The 22,075-nt window shown below is 42.7% G+C and overlaps 1 protein-coding gene across 12 annotated transcripts in view; it reads left to right on the forward strand.

The window, feature by feature from the left end:
- KLHL13 (kelch like family member 13) overlaps positions 1-22,075 on the forward strand; it is a 201,670-nt gene that overhangs the window by 152,040 nt on the left and 27,555 nt on the right. For 10 of the 12 annotated variants that reach the window (XM_053892129.1, XM_019421909.2, XM_019421913.2 and 7 more), the window contains one exon: positions 7,507-7,648. The exons of 1 other annotated variant lie outside the window; for it this stretch is intronic. In XM_053892129.1, the coding sequence (XP_053748104.1) occupies positions 7,507-7,648 (142 nt within the window). Of the gene's footprint in view, positions 1-7,148; positions 7,258-7,506; positions 7,649-22,075 lie in introns of all 12 variants that reach the window. One more of the 12 variants, XM_019421911.2, reaches the window with a different exon arrangement.

Here is a 22,075-nt window from a genome sequence, read left to right on the forward strand (position 1 = left end):
CACCTTGAACCCTCTTTCTCTTCTGTGGATTCTGGTATTGCTGCAGCAGGAAAGAAAGCCTTGGGAAGATTAGCCTCTATTTTATATCGTACCTGCGAAAGAGTTCCGTTAGCGAATCCGTTGCGAGTTGACAATAAGGTGCTTGCATTTATGTCACTAAAAATTAGAAATAACTAACCAAAGCTTTATCTTGCATGATTTCTTTCAGGCAAGCACCTCAGTAAGAGATACGTTCTCCATAGTTTCTTAAACGGCTATTAATTTATGCCTTATTAAGAAAAGTTGCTGTGATATGTACGATTTCTTTGTGTAATGACGCTATAAATGACGTTTTAGTTGGGACATATCTTTAAAATATTTGAAGCTTTCAAGTTTTGTTTTTCCTTCTTTAAATTGAAAATACCAGGCGTATTGTATACGTATTGCCTTACTTCATACATTGGAATTTTCTTTCTGATTTTTTAAAAACAATTTCCCATTCTTTTTAAATGGAAGCTGAGTGTGTGTGTGTGTGTGTGTGGTGTGTATCATTCAGCTTTTGCCCGGGAGGGGTGATGAAGGATGGTTAAGACTGTAACTTTTGTGAGGTAGGATGGTTATAAATATCTTTAGCGTTCAATGTGGTGCGCGTACTTTGAATCTATAGAAAAATCAATGGGGAACAACTTTGCCCATCTTAAGTTTTTAATTTATTTCTCAAGGGTGGAAGGAAATACCTTGACAGATTTAGCACTCAATTTCAAATGAGTGTGAGAACAGGTGGCTACATTCCTCCCCCACCTGCCGTGCAACTGTATCGCGAGAAATGTTTCATGTAGCAAATGCCGAGGCCGGCAGACCCTTCTCTGTTTCAGAGCAGAAGACACAAATGGAGGGGGGAGTACTTCTTTGAAGTATTATTTGTGTTTTGTTTTGTTATTGTTGGTTCTTGCATACTCACCCACGGGTGCTGACTTTCAGTTATGGTAGCACCGTGACTCTGAGAAATTACAGTCTTCGTGTAATCCTTTTTTTTTTTTTTTAATGTTTATTTATTTTTGAGACAGGGAGAGACAGAGCATGAAAGGGGGAGGGTCAGAGAGAGGGAGACACAGAATTGAAACAGGCTCCGGGCTCCGAGCTGTCAGCACAGGGGCCCGATGCGGGGCTCGAACTCACGAACCGCGAGATCGTGACCTGAGCCGAAGTCGGCGCTCAACCGACTGAGCCACCCAGGCGCCCCTCGTGTAATCCTTTTAACGCTAACTTAGAGCCCCCTATTCTTTTGTTACAGTGGAGTCATGTTATTCAAGTACATTGTTGGGCGCTGCCCGGCTGACTCAGTCGGCAGAGCATGCAACTCTTGGCCTTGGGGTTGTGAGTTCGAGCCCCACACTGGGTATAGAGAGTACTTACAAACATTAAATCTTTTGAAAAAGGAAATAAAACACACTGTTGGCTTCAGCCACTTTGTAATATAATCGTGGCCACCAAAAAGAAGTGCTGTGAGGCTAATTGGGAACTGAAGAGAGGAAAGTTCAAGGTGTCATTCAGATACTTCTACCTTCGTCACTTTCTCTGAGAAATTTTTTTCCCCATCGGAAATTAAAAACAGCATGGGAGGGGCGGCTGGGTGGCTTCGTAAGTTAAGTGTCCGACTCTCGACTTCGGCTCGGGTCATGATCTCACGGTTTCGTGAGTTCGAGCCCCGCACCGGGCTCCGTGTGGAGCCTGCTCGGGATTCTCTCTCTCTCTCTTTCTCTCTCTCTCTTCCCCTCCCCCACGTGCGTTGTCTCTGTCTCTCTCAAAATAAATAAATAAACTTAAAAAAAAAGAAATAAAAACAACATAGCAAAGTACAGAGGACAGTTTGACGACGATTCGGAGAGTCTTGGGCAGCACTTTTTCTCCCGCACATCCAGCATCTTTCGCGTACACCCTTTTAACGAGCTGGTCTTCATTTGACGTGTGCAGGAAGTGAACGTGCCAGGGCTTGGGTTGGCACGTACGATATCTCCACACACAAAAACGTCAGATGTTTCACGTATTTTCGTGCTAGTGATTTCAAAGAGCACCGCGACGTCGCCTCTTCCGTGTCAGTGATATTTGACCTCACCTGGCTTTCTGCATAACATGATCTGGTGCTTGCAGTGATGGAAAGCAAGACACTGAGATGTGCGTTCCATCATTTATCAAGTTGATACCTCATTTTGAAAACATATGAGTACTCACTCCAGTGGACTGGGCGGGGGGGGGGGGAATTTCTGGTGGGTTTTTGTCTTTTGTTTTCTTGTTTTCGGCGTGGAGTGTCAGAAGACCTTTTGACACTTTTGGAGCCAAATAACGCAGTAATACTCTTCCCTTACTCACGGTGCATATCAACAAACCCAGTTGCTGTAGTGAATCCTGAGGGCACGGGTTCTTTATAGAACGTCTACCAACCTAATAACCTCCACAGAACTATGCGCTGCAGAAAACATGTTTCAACCAGATGGACGCAGAACGTTCTCCCTACCGGGTCAGCCATGTAATGCACCATCTGGTGTTCACCATAAAAAAAGCAAAAAGCGTCCATTTGACGGTTCTTAAAAAATTAGCACTTTCTCATTTAAGTTTACAGGTTGAAAGACGGAATCTTTGCTTTAATTTGCATATTCTGGAATACTAATGAGGTTGACCATTTTCCATCTATTAACCATTCACACTGAGATCCCTATGAGTTGTGTGCTCGTAACATGGACACACGTTTCCCTCGGGGGTGATTTTTAAAGTACGGTCATTGTCTTTTAGGCAAGATTATGATGTTAGCATCACCTTGTTAGCACGACAGTTGCTTGGGCTTCCTGTTTCTTTTGTCTTCAAGTGGCAGTGCAAAGAAAGAGCATAGTTTGTGTATGTTCAAGTCGACCCCCTTTGCAATGCTTTCGGGAGAATCATTGAAAAAGTCGTCGTTCTCGTAGAACAAGCACGGTTGAGTGGTTCGTGCACACTCTGTGAAAGATTGCTTTTGTGCTCCGTGGTTGGTCATTGTCAAGAAAACCAGATCTGTCCGGTGGCAGTGGGGTGGGCTGGAGTGGCTTGATAGCAAATACACAGACACGAGAAACAGATTTGAGTTTTGAACAGAAAATTGCTGAACATACTCTCTCTGGTGAAGAATTTTATAGCGTTGACGAAATGGGACTATTTAGGAAGGATTTGCTTGGTTCTTTTCTTTAAGTTTGTTTACTTATTTTGAGAGAGAGAGAGAGAGAGAGAGAGAGAGAGAGATTTCCAAGCAGGCTCCGCAACCAGCAGCGATGAACCCGATGCGGGGCTCAAACTCACAAACCGTGAGATCATGACCTGAGCCGAAACCAAGAGTCGGAGCTCAACCGACTGAGCCACCCGGGCGCCCCTGGGATTTGCTTGATTCTGAGTTAGCATGTACAAGTGAATCCAAATAGCAGTTGTCTTAAGCAGAATTAGAAAATTATTATTCTCACACGAATTTATATAGAACAAAAGCTTTCCTGCACAATTGTCTTATAAAACTCCAAAGCATTATCTACTTATCTACTGTAAACACTTGATTGTTCAAATTGTGGGGCTGGAAGAAAGCAGAGGTATTTTATTGTTCGGTAGCCTTGGAAGAATTAGTGGTAATTAATAATACCACCGCGTTTCTTACTGCCAGCATTAACCTCGTGTAGGCAACCCTCAGACTGGGAAGTAATTTAGAACATGAAATTGCTTTAGAAAAATTTTCCTGAGTAGGTTAATCTCTCTATATCAGGTTTCTCAGTCTTGGCACTCTTGACATTTTTGCCTCAGTACATCTTTGCCGTCGAGAACTTTCCCGTGCATTGCTGGGATGTTTAGCCGCATCCCACTAGATGAAGGTAGCACACACACACACCCTTGCGACGATGAAAAATGGCTCCTAACATTGCCAAACATGGGGGCAGAGAAACAAAATCCCCTTGGCCTTCCAGCCCCTTCTGAGAACCGCTGGTCTTTACATTGCTTTTAACCATATGACTTAAATAATAAGATTTTTATTTAAAAAATTTTTTTTAATATTTATTTCTGAGAGAGAGAGAGACAGAGTGCGAGTGGGGGAGGGTAGAGAGAGAGGGAGACACAGAATCCGAAGACACACAATCTCCAGGCTCTGAGCCGTCAGCACAGAGCCCGACGTGGGGCTCGAACTCGGGAACTGCGAGATCATGCCCTGAGCTGAAGTCGGACGCTTAACCCACTGAGCCACCCACACTCCCCAACAATAAGATTTTTAAAATGCTCTTTGTTCCTGGAATTACTCAGATAATCATTCCTGTAAGGATAGGTTTATATAATTGTGGCCTGGGCTTTGCTGAGAGGTTTTCCCTCCTTGCCATGTTGAAAACCAATGCTCGTCACATCCAGTCGGTAAACTTAATGAAAAGAAGACAGAGGAGGATATCGAATCTGCTGAGAAGGTGGACATGGCAGGTATTGTTAGTGATGCAGAAATAATAGGGAGTGTTCTGAATGGTAAAAAGTCAAAGTATGTTGATGAAAAGTCATAAAGAAGACGATTTTAGTGAAGCCTTCTTCAGCTTTTGAAGGAATTAATTAGAAAGCCAAGCATATTATCTTGCCGAGGAAAGCCTGCATTTTCACGTCCTGCTATTCAACTTTAAGAGCTAGAGACAAATGACAAGTAAACGAGTTGTTATCTGTAGTTTCTTAAAAAAAGCGATTTCCGGGATATGTCATGGGCACAATGCGGCTTCAGCTTTCTTCCTGTCCCTTTTACATCTGTGGTTCTTATAAAAATGATAATCGACGGTCATTTACGGCACTGCATGAGAAAGAAATGTCCACAAAAATGAGATTCTGTGTTCAAGTGCCACGTTCTGTGCAGGGATTACGGAAAATAATAAAACATGCTGCTTGGATGTTTCATTAAAATAATTCTGTCTGAATGGAAATTTTCCGGTCAGGGGATACCAGTCTATTTCCCACTTTTCCAATTGATTCTATCATTTTAAACGTCTGCCTGCAAAAGCTGTTTAAAAGGGTGTGGGAGTGTGTGCATGCTGTATGTCATGTATATAATTTAATTCTTTTTAAGGCTATTTCTGAAATTAGTAGACAGCTATATTCATTTTCTTTTATGCTTGTAAAAATCTTATTTAAATGATTCTCTTTATTAAATATCCATGAGAGTTGAATAAAACATGGTCATATATTATTCATTTTTGGTTATACCATGGCTCTAATATCATTAAGAGGAATTGATGTCACCCTTGAGGCCAGAACTTTTGCTAATTGTTATAGGATTTAAAACCATTTGGTTGACGTGAGCATTCAAAAAGCAGGATCTTTATTAATATGGTATAGTCTTCAAACTATTTTCTCGTTCAGACCGATCAACTGAGATTATAGGCATGGTAGTGAACACGTGAAATCTTCAGGATACCGGGTAGGGCAGAGTTAGAAAAACAAATGATTTGGGAGGCCCGGCTGGTTCAGCTGGTGGAGCACACGACTCTTGACCTCGGGATTCGATCCCCATGCTGGGTACAGAGCGTACTTAAAAAGAAAACCTTAACAAAGAAAAAAACAATAACAATTCCACACGTAGGAAGTTCGAGGTAAATAGCAAACGTGAGGGGCAGAGGAAGGGAGAGAGAATCTTCAGCAGGCTTCATGCTCAGTACAGAGCCCTACTCGACGACCCTGGGATCATGACCTGAGCTGAAATCAAGAGTCAGTCGCTCAACGGAAAAATTAGCATCGTGTACCTAAGGAAAAGCAAGCCTGCTTAGTCTACGATAATGAAAGGTGGTACTGTGGTAATCAATTTTTAGTGTTACCTGGGGCTCCCTATTAAGTAGTTTGCGTATTCTCTATGAAGACTAACTGACCTGGGGCGCCTGGGGGGCTCAGTCGGTTGAGCGTCCCACTTGGGCTCAGGTCGTGATCTCACAGTTTGTGAGTTTGAGCCCCGCGTCGGGCTCTGTGCTGACAGCTTAGAGCCTGGAGCCTGCTTCGAAGCCTGTCTCCCTCTTTCTCTGCTCCTCCCCCACTCATGCTCTGCCTCAGAAATAAATAAACATTTAAAAAAAACAACAACAACTAACTGACCTGTTGAATGCCAGGTCCCCCAGTGCTTTTTATGGATCCTGAAAAATTATTAACGTAATACGCACATGGGCATAGCTTGCATTTATTATTCCCACTTTTTATTTCTTGGAAAAGATGGAAATGCCACTAGGCTGTAGCTGTTTCACTAAATAATCCCCAAATGATGAATGAGAGATACTGCTAGAAAAAGAAATTAATTCACATATAAAATTTTTGTGCAGTTGGGGGTTGATTGGAATTATAACTCATGGGGGGGCTCCCGAGTGGCTCAGTCGGTTAAGCGCCAACTTGGGCTCGGGTCATGATCTCGCTGTTCTTGAGTTTGAGCCCCGCATCGGGCTCTGTGCTGACAGCTCAGAGCCTGGAGCCTGCTTCGGATTCTGTGTCTTCCTTTTTCCCTGCCCCTCCCCCGCTCACGCTCTGTCTCTCTCTCTCTCTCTCTCTCTCTCTCAAAAATAAACATTAAAAAAATTTAAAAAAAAGAATCACAACTAATGATAGAAGAGGAAGCAGTGTATTAATACATCAGTTAATCCTTGACTTTTATTGACAAAGTCTGCAGAGTTTAGAATCATACTAGACGTAGATTCAAATCCTGACCCAACTACTTTCATAATTTTGTGACCTTAGGTAATTTATTTAAACTTTTCTGTAGCCCATTTTTCCCTACCGCTAATACAAAGGAAATAATAATAGTACCTCTTGCTTTGGATTGTTTTTTTTTTTTAATTTTTTTAACGTTTATTGATTTTTGAGACACAGAGAGACAGAGCATGAACGGGGGAGGGTCAGAGAGAGGGAGACACAGAATCCGAAACAGGCTCCAGGCTCCGAGCTGTCAGCACAGGGCCCGACGCGGGGCTCGAACTCACGGACCGCAAGACCACGACCTGAGCCGAAGTCGGACGCTTAACCGACTGAGCCCCCCAGGCGCCCCAACTTTGGATTGTTTTAAGGATTATACGAAGTCACGTGTGTAAATTTCTTGACAAGTACATGACGCATAGTGACTATTCAATAAATGATAGCTGTTATTTTTCTCTTCCCAAAATTAGGTATTCCAAAGTAATTTTAACTGTGAATAACACAATTTGATGTTGCTGCTACCACAACAGCACAATACCAAAAGCAATTATTCCGGCACTAAAAACACAAAAACCCTCCGTGAGTATAGTCTTGAACCAGCCTTTAGGTTGATTTCTCACTTCCAGTTTATCTTTTCCGCCCTCGAAAACGTTTTCCAAATACCTGTCATTTTCATAGCAGCCTCAAATGCGACGAAACAAAATGCAGTCTATTCCGGAGTCAAGCAATTGGCCCTCGTGACTGATTGTCTCCCTAAATGAGGTCTTTATCGTGCGTTCTTTATCACCTTTTAATTGGCCTCTCTTTCCGATTTATAAAAATCTTCAGATCTCTGGTGGAGGACGAAGACCAGCACATGAAATTGTCCCTCGGAAGCAGCGACATGGGTCTCTCGTCGCATCTGCAGTGTTCCAAGTCAGGAACCACACGCATCTTTACCAGCAACACCCACAGTTCCGTGGTGTTACAGGTAATCCGAGCGGTCTCTTCGGTGATGTTCAAGTGGCCCCAGAAACCACACAGGATGCTTGTGACGTGTGACGTGATGGTGGGGGCCGAGGGGCGTGCATGTGCGTGGGCAGAGTGCCTGTGGGAACTCTCTGTACTTTCCGTTCTCTTTTGCCGCGAACCTAAAACTGCTCTTAAACAATTAAGTTTCGTGATCGCACACAGAGCAAACAGACCTCAGAGAAGAAGCCTTGGGTGGAAAACTGCATACCTTCCTGATGTTCAAAACAAAAAAGCCCCAGAGTTCGTTATTTGTTTTGTTTGTATGAAGAAGGTCGTGCTATCGGCCACTTTCCCAAAGAATGTTAGGTCTGGGAACATTGACTTTCCAGTTTGTTTCAGCCAATATAAATATCACAGTGCCCTGCGCCAAATTTTCTGGTTCCTCACTCATGACCTGTTTTAACTGTCACCTTGTTATCATAGTTCTGAAGATCATATTTATTGGTGTCTCAGCTCATTGACAGTAGTAGTAGGTGTGGGAGTATAGATAAGGACAGCTGGACGTAAACACACTGATAGATGTAAGTGGTAACAAGTGCCAAAGGACAGGACGGAAATACAATAGAAAGCCAAGAGAAAAAAAAAAAAAACAGATATCACAGACTGCGATGTGGTTGGGGCGCCTGGCGGCTCCGTGGGTCAAGCATCCGACTTCGGCTCAGGTCACGATCCCACCGTTCCCGAGTTCGAGCCCCGATTCGGGCTCTGTGCGGACAGCTCAGAACCTGGAGCCTGCTTTGGATTCTGTGTTTGTCTCTCTCTCTCTCTGCCTCTCCCTGCTCGCACTCTCTCTCTGTATCTCAAAAACGAATAAATGTTAAAAAAAAAAGGGGGGGGGGGCGCCTGGGTGGCTTAGTCGCTTAAGTGTCTGACTTTGGCTCAGGTCATGATCTCACCGTTCCCTAGTTCGAGCCCCGCATGGGGCTGTGTGTTGACAGCTCTGAGCCTGGAGCCTGCTTCGGATTCTGTGTCTCCCTCTCTGTCTCTGCCCCTCCCCCGCTCATGCTCTGTCTCTCCCCAAAATAAGTAAACATTAAAAGAAAATTAAAAAAGAAAGAAAGAAACTGCAATGTAGAGCTAATTAGCATAAGGATAAGCGGTCCCAGGACTTTTGACCATTGTGGACACTCCTTGACCTCTGAGGGCATTGCTGAATTAGAATAACAATATAATACTGGATGTCCATCAGTGTCTTCTAGATATAATCAAATTATATCAGTGTTCCCTCTAGGGAGATGGGAAAAAAAAGCAGTCTTTCTACCTGTATTTTCCGAAGACATCTCCCCAGGTGAATTTCTTTTTTTTTTAATGTTTATTTATTTTTGAAACAAACAGAGACAGAGCATGAACAGGGGAGGGGCAGAGAGAGAGGGAGACACAGAATCCCAAGCAGGCTCCAGGCCCTGAGCTGTCAGCACAGAGCCCAACGCGGGGCTCGAACTCACGGACCGTGAGATCATGACCTGAGCCGAAGTCGGACGCTTAACCGACCGAGCCACCCAGGGGCCCCTCCCCAGGTGAATTTCATGCATATTCCTGGCGAAGGACCATTGTATCTAGCGTATAGTGTTTGGTGGACGGTAGAGTATGAGACGAGTTTTCGGCTTGCTGTGTGGCTTCGTTGTGTCACGTCGTTTTTCGGGGCTTCGTCTGTCTCCTCTCCAAAACGCGTCTTGACCAGGAGATCTCGAAATTCCACTCTAGTTCCCCTCTGCGATTCGGTGACATCGTATGTTCCAATATTTTGGTTTGGAGCAGGAGCGGCGTTTTACGGTTTATCGTCCCGTGGCTCTCTCATCAGCAGAGACGTGAGGGTCAGGAAGGGGAAGCCTTGTATCTCCTGGCATCTTGATGCCACATCCGGGCTTTCATTGTTGGTTACTCAAGGCTCTGGGAAGAGAGAAGGAGGCGTCAAGCAGATAGGAAACGTCTGAGAGGAAGAGCTTTTTTTGTGTTACGTTAATCACTCTAAAGGAAAATTAAAAGAAACTCACTCACCCCTCCAGCATACACCCACCGTATCCATGCCCCTAGTCATGTGTTAAAGCCAATGTGCGTGCTCCTGCTAATTAGAAAAAAAGTTTTTTTTACTGTTTATTTATTTTTGAGAGAGAGAGAGAGAGAGAGAGAGACAGAGCGCGAGTGGGGGAGGGGTAGAGAGAGAGAGACACAGAATGTGAAGCAGGCTCCAGGCTCCGAGCTGTCCGCACAGAGCCCGACGTGGGGCTCAAACTTACAAACTAGGAGGTCACGACCTGCGCCGAAGTCGGACGTTTAACCGACTGAGCCACACAGGTGCCCCAACTCCTGCTAATTTTTCAAATGGCCTTTAACCCAGGTAATGGAAGGCGCTTTAGTGCAGTGATGCAGATTTAGGGCAGTGGTCCTCAAGCATGTCAGAATCACCAGGAGGAAAGCTTGTGGAAACAGTGAGCACTGGGCCCTACCCCAGCGTTTTGAAATCAGAAACTCAGATACATGTATTTTTAACACTTTCCCAGGTGGTGCTGCAGAGCCAAGGAACATACCTTTAGAACGACTATTCTAGAGACAGGGTCCTTCTTCCACCAAGAAAGATGGCCTCTCCCTTTCTCCCTACGTATCATATGGTGCGTGATAAGCTATTGTTTTAATGGGGAAACATGTGGAGTATCTTATATATCCATCAACAGGGAAATGCTTACAGAAATTATGTTGCATAAGAACTATGTAATACTTTGCAGTCACCAAAGAGGGTGAAGTAAATCTGTGTGTAAGTGGAAAGAATATAGGAGCACCTCGGTGGCTCAGTCGGTTGAACATCCCACTTCAGCTCAGGTCATGATCTTGTGGTTTGTGAGTTCTAGCCCCCCATCGGGCTCTGTGCTGACAGCTCAGAGCCTGGAGCCTGCTTCGGATTCTGTGTCTCCCTCTCTCTCTGTCCCTCCCCCACTTGTGCTCTCTCTCTCTCTCTGTCTCTCTCTCAAAAATAAACATTAAAATCATTACCAAAAAAAAAAGAATGGAAAGAATATGTTAAATGAAAAAAGGGGCAGGACAGAGGCGGCATCTGCACACGATGAAATATTCTTCGGCTATGGGGGGCGCCTGGGTGGCTCAGTCGGTTAAGCGTCCGACTTCGGCTCAGGCCATGATCTCACAGCTCGTGAGTTCAAGCCCCGCGTCGGGCTCTGTGCTGACAGCTCAGAGCCTGGAGCCTGCTTCGGATTCTGTGTCTCCTATTCTCTCTGCCCCAACCCACTCGCATTCTGTCTCTGTCTCTCTCAAAAATAAATAAACATTAAAAAAAATTGAAAAAAAAAGAAATATTCTTCCATTCATACAAAGTGGCCAGAACAGGGAAATCCATAGAGACAGGAAGTAGACTAGTGGTTGCTTTGGGTTGGAGAGAATGTGAGGATTATGAGGGTGCTACGGGGCCCAGGGTTTCTTTTTGAGATGCCGAAAATATCCTAAATTTGTGGATACGGTTGCACGTGTTATCTTGAATGTACCCCAAACGGCGGAATTCTACACTATAAATGAGTGAGTTGTGTGGTATGTTAGCTAGATCATCATCATCAATTAGAAAGTTACAGGACAACATGTATCACATAATCCCATCTATTGGTAGAAAAAATAGATAATATGTGTCCCTATATATGAACATAAATGCACAGCCAAAGGTCTGGAAGCATCAGGGTGGCTGGTGAATGTTGTCTTAATGCTTTCTGCCCTGTACAATCCCGGCCCTGTTTAATTTTTTTTACAATGGAAATATTCTTGGGTGTCACCTGTGTGATTTACAAAATACCATTGCTGGCAGACAGTCTCTCCTTTGCTCCTGCCTAATATATATATAATTTGTTATTATATTTATGAATCAATATAATCATTAATATTTATGAATCAATATAATTATTAATATTTATTAATATATATTAAGTTGTTGGTGAAACACGTATAGCTGAGTCTTAGACACTTAGCTATATGACGTTTTAATTCAGGAGGGACAGTGATGTGAAAGGAACTAGAAACTTTGTATTGAGCAAAGGTGACCTTTCATCGACTGGCCTTTTTTTGTGGTGATGATGCTACTTTCCGTGGCCTCTACTGCTGTTGGCGGACCCTTGCAGTCTTTCAAAGTCAATTAAAAATGATGTCCTCACAAACGTTGATTTTTCCCTACAAGCACTGACAGAGAACTTTTTTCCATATCTGATCTTAGGTGTGTGGTTGTCAAGGGAACAAGTGAGAGAAGTGTTTCGTGTGTAAATGTTATCATTGTTTTAAAATTAGCAGTCCTACAAACTTCAGCTCCAAAAGGCCTTCAAAGTAGCTGTCAGGGGAAGGGATCCCTGGGGAGAAGCCGTTTCAGGAAGTCTCACTCAGCAGGATTTACCGACTCTAGTGGGAAAGGTGTGAGTTTTGGCCCAAACCGGAATCCTCATTGTACCACCAGCTGATTATGTGACTTCGGGAATCTTCTCTCCTCTCTGGGCCAGTTTCCTTATCTGTGATATGGGTAGGGGATGTGAGGATGAAATGCGACAATTAAAGTAAGATGCATAATAAATACTCATTTGGGGGCACCTGGATGGCTTTGCCCGTTGAGTATCCGACTTCGGCTCAGGTCGTGATCTCACCGTTCTTGAGTTCAAGCCCCGCATCGGGCTCCCCGCTATCAACACAGAGCTTGCTTTGGATCCTCCGTCCCCCCCGCACCCCCCGCATCTCCAACCCCTGGTGTGTACATGCGCTCTTTCTCTCTCAAAAATAAACATTAAAAAATTAAAAAAAAAAAAAAACAAATAAATATCCCTCTCATTTGAGCCAAATGGAACGTGTCGGAGGAAAGGTAGCTGACCTCAAGTGATGGGTGTGCCAAAGAAGGCATCCGTGTGGTTGGCCGGATCAGCTCTTGCAGATTCCTCGTCTCCATTAAACAGGCTTTATGTAGCAAACTAGGCTGTCAAAGAAAGCGCCTAAAGAATTTTCATACCTAATAGGCTTGGATTCCTAGACCCTCGAACAAATCCCAGGAGACTCCGTTTTACATTCCCACCCACAATGCATGAGGATTCCGATTTTTCCATATTCTTGCCAACACTAATTTTCTGTCTTTTTGATTCTAGCCGCGCTGGTAGGTGTGAAGCGGGATCTCAGGGTCTCGATTTGTCCTTCCCTGATTGCCAGTGATGTTGAGCGTCTTTTCGTTTGTGCTCATGGCCATTTGTGTCTGCATCATCTTTGAAGAACCCCCCCCCCCCCGTTCAGATCCTTTGCCCCATTTTTAGTTGGGTTATTTATCTTCTTATTATTCAGTTGGGAGAGTTCTTTATGTATTCTAGATACAAATCCCTTATGGGAACATGATTTGCAAGTATTTTCTCCCCGCAACTTTCTTTTTTTTTTTTAAGTTTATTTTTTGAGAGACAGAGAGGTGTGGGGCACAGAGAGAGAGAGAGAGAGAGAGAGAGAGAGAGCAAGTCAGGAAGGGGCAGAGAGAGAGAGGGAGAGAGAAATCCCAAGCAGGCTCCACACTGTCAGCAAAGAGCCCGACGCAGGGCTCGAACTCACGACCCGTGAAATCATGACCTGAGCCAAAATCAGGAGTCAGATACTCAACCGACCGAGCCACCCAGGGACCCCTCTCCCAGCACCTTTGGTTTTGTAGTCCTCTGTTCTGTCATAGTTGCCTTGCCAATCCCCTGTGCTTTATGCATTCAATCATCTGATCTTTGTTTCTGCTTTACCTTAGTAGAGTTCACAGGACAGATAGTCAAGGCAAACGCTGGGAGACTTGGGACTTGTCGCCGTTCTCTTAACATATGTATTTTTCCGCACTTCGGTCTTTGCACCCATTTCCTCTTCCTGAAATGCCTTTATTGTCCTTTTTGTTTCTAGTTAACCCCTACTTACACATAATGATCCCCATCTTTTTTTTTTAATGTTTATTTTATTATTTTTGAGAGAGACAGCGCATGAGCAGGGGAGGGGCAGAGAGAGAGGGAGACACAGAATCTGAAGCAGGCTCCGGGCTCCGAGCTGTCAGCACAGAGCCCGGTGCGGGGCTCGAACCCACGAACTGCGAGATCATGACCTGAGCCGAAGTCGGACGCTCAACTGAGTCACCCAGGTACCCCATAATGATCCCCATCTTAAAATGTACATAATAAAACTGGAATTCTGGTTTTGCCCTCAACTCACGTCCTTCCCACTGCAGTTATGCCGTGGGTAATCCTGCAGCGCGGGACCTCTTAAAACGGTCCCTCCCATTGGCCTGTTGCCCTGACAGCTACTTTAAATGCCTTTTGAAGCTAGAGTTCGTGTGAGCCAGGCAGAGTTAGTGGCTTCTCTTCCTTCCTCTGCGTCCTCGTTAATATGACCTATCGGTGCGATCCACAACTCCCAGGGTCCAATTTCTTGTTTCTGTATGCCTACGATCTAGTGCTGGGGTACATGGTGAATGCTTAACAAGGGCCCGTCGTCGTCATCATCATCGTTATTATTGTTATATTTATTACTGTCATTAAAAGAGATAATATATACAAAGAGCCTAGCCCATTAGCCGGCACAGAGAAAGTACTCCGTGCTTTTCGTTGCTACTATTGGTATTGTTTGTGGAATAAACGAATTTGAGTGGCAGTTATAATAACTTTCGTGTATACTTGCTTCATTGATGCTTTAAACAACATTGGGAGGCAGAAAACCCAAGAATTGTCTCCATTTTATAGATCGGGAAACTGAAGCTCAGGGAGCTTGAACACAGGTTTTCTGACTGTAAACTTGTTTGTATAATCTGTTTTTACGATTAGTTTCTTCTGATCTTGCTCTAAACTCTATCATCTTTTTAAACATAATGTCTGTCAATACTAAGTTTTCATTGACAGTTAAATGTAAGAACATTTATTAACTAAGGCTGACAGATAATTTGTTGTGAATGATAGAGCAAAGATTCTATTCTTTTTTTTTTTTTAAGATTTTTTTAAAAGTAATCTCTGCACCCAACGTGAGGCTTGAACTCACAACCCCGAGATAAACAGTGATCTAGAAGTCAAACACGGGTGAGGTATCCTCAGAGTATTAGCTCCTGACTTGCTAATAAATGTCAGCAATAAACTGGTTGAGGTGACATTACTAAATGAACATTTGCCCGTGTTAACTAAAGAGAGAGAAAAGATGTATCACTTTATGCTTAACAGCTCTGTAATAAAAAGTCCACTAAAGTGAAAAGAAAAAGTCCCATGGTCTTCAGATTGAGCTAGCCAGGTGCCCCATAAAGATTTTATTCTTTCTTTTTTTAAGTTTATTTGGATATTTTGAGAGAGAGAGAGGGAGTGTGAGCAGGGGAGGGTCAGGGAGAGAGAATCCCAAGCAGGCTCCGCACTGTCAGTGTGGAGCCTGATGCGGGGCTCGAACTCAGGGACCTTGAGATCATGACCTGATCCAAAATCAAGAGTTGGACATTCAACCGACTAAGCCACCCAGGCGCCCCATAAAGGTTTTATTCTTAATAGAAATAGTAAAATTATGCAGAACGTCTTCTGGCATAATTAGAAAAATTAGGAAAAAAACAAAGCAAACAAACGAAACAGAGAAAAAAAATTGCCAACTGCCGGTTGGACACATCCTTGTTAGGACAAGGGAGGCCATAACTGTAGTACCACGTTTCAGCTAGTGGCCGTGTATATTAATTGTAGAATATTTACCTAGGTAGAAACAACATTTCTTTTTTTAAAAAAATGTTTATTTATTTTTGAGAGAGAGAGAGAGAGACAGAGGATGCAAAGCACGTCCTGCGCTCACACCAGAGAGACAGATGTGGTGCTCAAACCCACGAACCGCGAGATCATGACCCGAGCCGAAGTCAACCGACCGAGCCACCCAGGCGCCCCACAACAAATTATTTCTTGACTGTTGGCTGTGCTTACTCAGACCTACGGAGTTTCAAACTGCCTCCCGGCTCTGGGTGTCTAGGTTCCTAATTGGCATTTTCTCAGGTTAAGACCGATACCTACCAGACTGCTCTTTCTACATTTTTCTCCGTTTTTATCTATTTATTCTTTTTTCTACCCAGTTTTAGTTGCGAAACCAATGAAAGATCATTTTATAGTCTCAGACTATTATCTGTATAGTGCAACGTTAAAGAAATGAATTATCCCAAGAGCCTATACAAATTAGCTGGTGTGGCCTTCCAGTGGACCCACTTTCCGAAATGCTTATCCTAAGGTAGATGTTTGGGTTGCTGATCACGTCGTGTTGATGACCTCTACCCTGTTTTAAACTTTTGTGATCATAAAATAAACAACTTAAAAATGTATTGCTGGGGCACTTGACTGGCTCAGTGAGTAGAGCATGGGACTCTTGATCTTGGGGTCGTGAGTTCAAGCCCCCTGTTGGGGGTAGAGTTTACTTAAAAAAATTTAAAACTAAAAATGTGCTGTTAACATAAGCAAGTGAAGCATAATAGATAAATGGACAAAGAAGATGTGGGATATATACGTATATACACACATATATATAATGAAATATGACTCAGCCATAAAAAAGGCCAAGGTCTTGCCATTTGTGACAAAATGGATGGACCTAGAGGGTTTTATGCTAAGTGAAATAATCTATTTGATAAAAGAAGAGCTCCCATAATCTAGATGGTTGAAGTTTTTATCAAAATGAAACTTGTAATTTCTTTACTTCAGTTTCCTAAATGGCCGCCAAAATAGAGAAATGAGTGTGTGATTTTTCTTGGGAATAGCTTTTTCGGTACTCGGGACAGGTAAGATACAGTAAGGTATTCTAATCCTTCCACAGTTGAGTGTGTATCTTTACGACTTTCAGTCTACGTTAGTATCTTCTTATCCTACGCTCTCAAATGAGATGTTGTCATTGTTGTTATTATTTAGGGTATATTGAAGTAACAGCACGTACCAACCGATAAAGATGCCCTAATACAGGATTTCCATTTCTGATTGTTTGTTGCCAGTATAGAATAATACAATTTGTTGATGATTATTGACCTTGTGTCTTGCAATCTTGACAAACTGACTTACTCTGGGAGACTGTTGGTAGATTCTGTGGGGTTTTCCACGTAGACGGTCATTTTCCCTATAAATAAAGATACTTTTGTTTCTTTTTTTCCCAGTCTGATGCTGTTTATTCCATTTTCTTGCCTTACTGCACTACACGGAAACTCCAGAAAAATGTCGATTAGCAGCGGTTACGTATACATTCTTGCTTTTTTGCTGATATTTGTGGGGGTGGGGAGCATTCATTCTTTGACCATTAATTATGATGCTAGCTATAGGCTTGAGGAAGTTCCTTTCTGTTCATAATTGGCTGAGAGTCCTGTTCGGTGTTTTTCATCGGAAATGGATGTTGCATTTTGTCAAATGCTTTTTTGCACCTATCGAGATGATCTCATCATTTTTCTTGGTTCGTCTGCTAATACTGTGAATTATGTTGATTGATTTTTGAAGGCTAAAGCAACCATACACTGAAGGAACAAACCCCATGATGTATTATCTTCTTTCTATATATTATTACATTTGATTTGCTAAAATTGTAGGAATTTTTCCATCTGTACTCATGAGGAATTTTGGTTTTAGTCTTCTTAGTTTTCTTATCTCTGTCTGGTTTTGATATTAAGATAATGCTGGCGGGGTGCCTGGGTGGCTCAGTCGGTTGAGCGGCCGACTTCGGCTCAGGTCATGATCTCGCAGTCCGTGAGTTCGAGCCCCGCGTCGGGCTCTGTGCTGACAGCTCGGAGCCTGGAGCCTGTTTTGGATTCTGTGTCTCCCTCTCTCTGACCCTCCCCCGTTCATGCTCTGTCTCTCTCTGTCTCAAAAATAAATAAACGTTAAAAAAAAAAATTAAAAAAAAAAAGATAATGCTGGCTTTGTCAATATTAGGATAATGCTGGCTTTGTCGAATGAGTTGACACATGTTCCCACCTCTTAATTTTCTGGATATGTTTCTGTAGAACTGGTGATATTTCTTCCTTAAATGTTTCGTGGAATTCACCAGAGAAAATTCAGTTTTATAGTAGACATATAGATATTCGGGTTATTTATTTCTTGTAGAGTTATCTTTAGCAGCCCGTGTCTTTCAAGGAATTTATCCATTTCAACTGAGTTGTCAAGTGTATTGGCATACAATTGTTCATATTTACTCACTATTCTTTTAAAAGCTATACAATGTCTAGTAATCTCACCTCTCTCAATCCTGGTATTGGTAATTTGTGTTTTTTCTCTTTATTTCCCTAATCTAACTAGAGTTTTATCAAACATATGGATCTTTTCAAAGAACCAAACCTTTTTGGGTTTTATTGTTGTTGTTTTTCTCTTTCTATATTACATTTCATCAGTTTCCTCTCTGATCTTTATTATTTCCATTTTCCTGCTTTTGGTGATTAAGCTGCTCTTTAACTGCTAGTTTCTTTTAGTTTTCAATGTTTATTTATTTTGAGAGAGAGCAAGCCAGCAGGGGGAGGGGCAGAGCGAGAAAGCGCGCGCGCACGAGAGAGAGAGAGAGAGAGAGAGAGAGAGAGAAAGAATCCCAAGCAGGCTCTGCACTATCTGTGTTGAGTCCGGGGTGGGGCTTGAACTCACAAACTGTGAGATCATGACCTGAGCCAAAATCAAGAGTTGGCTGCTTAACCGACTGAGCCACCCAGTCACCTCAATTTCTAGTTTCTTAAGGAGGAAGCTGAAGTCTTTCATCAGACCGATAATAAATATTCTTTCCTCAGAAATCTATTTTGCCTTATTTTATGGTCATGCCAGGGTTTTTTGTTTTTTGTTTTTTCTTTTTCCACTAAGCTTTGTGCCCAACATTGGCCTTGGACTCATGACCCTGAGATTAAGAGTCACATGTTCTAACTGAGCCAGCTGGGCACCTCACGCCAGCTTTACTTTCTTTCTTTCTTTCTTTTTTTTTTTGTTAAATTTTTTTTAATGTTTATTTATTTTTGAGAGAAAGAGACAAAGTGTGAGCAGGAGAGGGGCAGAGAGAGAGGGAGACACAGAATACGACGCAGGCTCCAGGCTCTGAGCTGTCAGCACAGAGCCCGACACGGGGCTCAATCTCACGAACCGTGAGATCATGACCTGAGCTGAAGTCGGATGCTCCACCGACTGAGCCACCCAGACGCCCCCATTTTATTTATTTTTGAGGGAGACTGTTTTTTGATCTCCGTAGCCCTCTGTCTCTGCAGATCTCTTCTCCTGTGTTCTGCCCTACAAACCTAGCTGCCTTAACTCCCTCAACATTCGCAGGGAGAATGCCATGCTTCATGTGGGTTCCTCCTCCCTGTACCTCTGTCTTGGAAAGTCCAGAACAATCATGGGGCTCATCTAACTTGCTTCTCATCTTTCGCAGATCCCTCTCCTTCATCCAGTCTTTTACTGTTTTTTTGTTTTGTTTTGTTTTTTCATATATTTTGTCTGGTTTTAAGTTGTTTCAAGAGGTAAGGTAAATCCAGTCCCTGTTCTTTTATCTTTGCTGGAAACAAAAAAATCTAGAGGCTATAATTAAATGCCAAATTGTGAGACTCAGGCTAACGGTGCCTGATTATTTTGGAGATTTGGTTAGAGATAGCTTTACAAAGGAGGTCAAATTTGAACTGGGCTTTGAAGGAGGGAAGCTATTGTATGTGAAAAATAATGGCATATATAAAGGGACTAGAAAAAAGGTAAGCCTGGTTTTTACCGATGAGCCAGTCTAGACAACAACCTGAAATAATGAAAAATAAGGTTGAACCGTTGAGCTGGGCCATTAAAAAAAAATAGATCTTTAAATTCCAGAGGCACCTGGCTGGCTCAGTCAGTAGTGCTTGCGACTCTTGATCTCGGGGTTGTGTGTTCGAGCCCCACGTTGGGTATGGGGATTACTTAAAAATAAAACCTTAAGAAACAAAACAAAACAGAGCCGCCTGGGTGGCTCAGTCGGTTAAGTGTCCGGCTTCAGCTCAGGTCATGATCTCGCGGTTCGTGAGTTCGGGCCCCGCGTCGGGCTCTGTGCTGACAGCTCAGAGCCCGGAGCCTGCTTCCGAGTCTGTGTCTCCCTCCTTCTCTGCCCCTCCTCCCCACGTGCTCTGTCTCTCTCTGCCTCTCAAAAATAAAGAAAACTAATTAAAAAAAAATTTCTTTAAAGAAACAAAACAAAACAAATCTGTAAATTCCTATATTGTGATATAGTGCTGATACAAAGCCCTTAGAAGTATTTAGGCTCTAGGCAATGTTGTATAATAAGAACAGTTTAATTAATATTAATATAAACTTTTATATCCAGTCTATAGATCTCTTTTACTTTAAACATGCATCTGTTCCTTTTGTGTCCTCTGAATTAAACATGGATATGGCATTGTTTTCATCAAATGCATTATATTTACTTAGAGACTGGGAAAAAACCCATTCTTTAACTTTCTTTTCTTTTCTTTTCTTTTTTTTTTTTTTTTTTAATGTTTATTTCTGAGACAGAGAGAGACAGAGCATGAGCGGGGGAGGGCAGAGAGAGAGGGAGACACAGAATCCAAAGCAGGCCCCGGGCTCTGAGCTGTCAGCACAGAGCCGGACATGGGGCTCGAACTCACAAACCGTGAGATCATGACCTGAGCTGAAGTCAGTCGCTCAACTGACTGAGCCACCCAGGCACCCCTAACCTTCTTTTCTTTAGTTCCTTTATCTTTGTGTGTAAAACCTGTTTTCCACTAATACTCTTTATTGCTCTTCTCAGGATGTGTTTCCTTCTTCTCCCACTTCCTTTTCAAAATTACACTGATCAAAACTAGATACAATATGCTAGTGAGTTACTTCCAGTGCAGAATTTAATGGAAAGATTTGCTTCCCAGATTGCTTTTTAATACCTGAAATTATCATTCTAGCCTTTTTCACAATGACATTATATTTAATTTGAAAGCTATTGACATTCAGGGCGCCTGGGTGGCTCAGTCGGTTAAGCGTCCAACTTCGGCTCAGGTCACGATCTCACTGCTCATGGGGTCGAGTCCTGTGTCGGGCTCTATGCTGACAGCTCAGAGCCTGGAGCCTCCTTTGGATTCTGTGTCTCCCTCTCTCTCTCTCCGCCCCTCTTCCACTTATGCTCTGTCTCTCCATCTCTCTCTCGCTCAAAAATAAATAAACATTAAAAATTTTTAAGAAAGAAAAATGAAAGCTATCGACATTCAACCAACTTTTGGTAGTAATTACTTGTAGCTCATACGGTTTCTATATTATGGTTGTGTAACGTCAACGCATATCCCCTTGTATTTTAATATGATCATTTAAAAATTTATCACGTTCATTTAAGATGTCTCAGTCCTTCAGGGTATTATATAGGTACCTCCCTCTATTTAAAACAATTTTCTTAACAAAAAATTTTTTTTTAAGTTCATTTCATTTATTTTGAGAGAGAGAGTGAGAGAGCACGTGCACAGCAGGGGCAGAGAGAGAAGGGGAGAGAGAGAATCCCAAGCAGGATCTGCACTGTCAACACAGAGCCCCATGCGGGGCTCAAACTCACGAACCAGGAGATCATGACCTGAGCTGAGGTCAAGAGTTGGACGCTTAACCAACTGAGCCAGTTAGGCACCCTTATTTAATAGGAATTGAAGTTTTGATACATTGGGTTAGTTTAATACAGGGGATAGAAAAAGGGTTGTTTTTTTTTAATGCTCTGGTTTTTTTCCCCCAAAGGATGTGAAGAAGAAAAGAATAGATATGGGAAGAGTTATAGGAGGGGGAAAGGGAAACATTAGAGTAGAGAAGCCAAGAACAGATAATAATCTCCACATCAATGGAACCCAAGGCCCAGAAGAAATAGAAAAATCGAGAACTAAGATATGGATTGGGGCAGAAAGAAGTTTAGTTTAAAGCAATAGGAACCATTTTACAGATACTCTAAAAAACTGGAAACTTTGCTCAGTTTTGCGTAAACCAGAGCTGTATCGATAGAGAGTGAACTAGCATATGGAAACAGACAACACGCCTTATAGCATTTTGACACGAGGAATGAGTACAAATGTGGAAGAAAATGATTTTATATTAAAAGGACACATTTTAAGTGTGCAGGGGATCTTTTTTTTTTTTTTAAGTTTTGTTTTATTTGTTCAAGTAATCCGTACATCCCACATGGGGCTCACACTCACAACCCCGAGATCAAGAGTTGCATGCTCTTTCGACTGAACCAGTCAGGCGCCCCATCAGGGTGTCTTTGAGAGTCTTCCTCGAGTTGAATGGGGGAGGAAATGTATAAGAGTAAAAGCAAAAGATAAATCTATAGAAGGCAGGTAAGACCTGTGGAGAATGACCTCCCCCTCTCTTTGAATGTGTGCACCCTTCACAAGATTAGAGTATAAAAGTTGTTTAGAGAAACTAACAACATACAGATTCTAAGTATCTTGTTAGCAAGC

Source organism: Panthera pardus, unplaced genomic scaffold (assembly GCF_024362965.1).
Source record: "Panthera pardus isolate Hobbes unplaced genomic scaffold, ASM2436296v1 HiC_scaffold_27, whole genome shotgun sequence".
NCBI classification, from domain to species: Eukaryota; Metazoa; Chordata; class Mammalia; order Carnivora; family Felidae; genus Panthera; species Panthera pardus.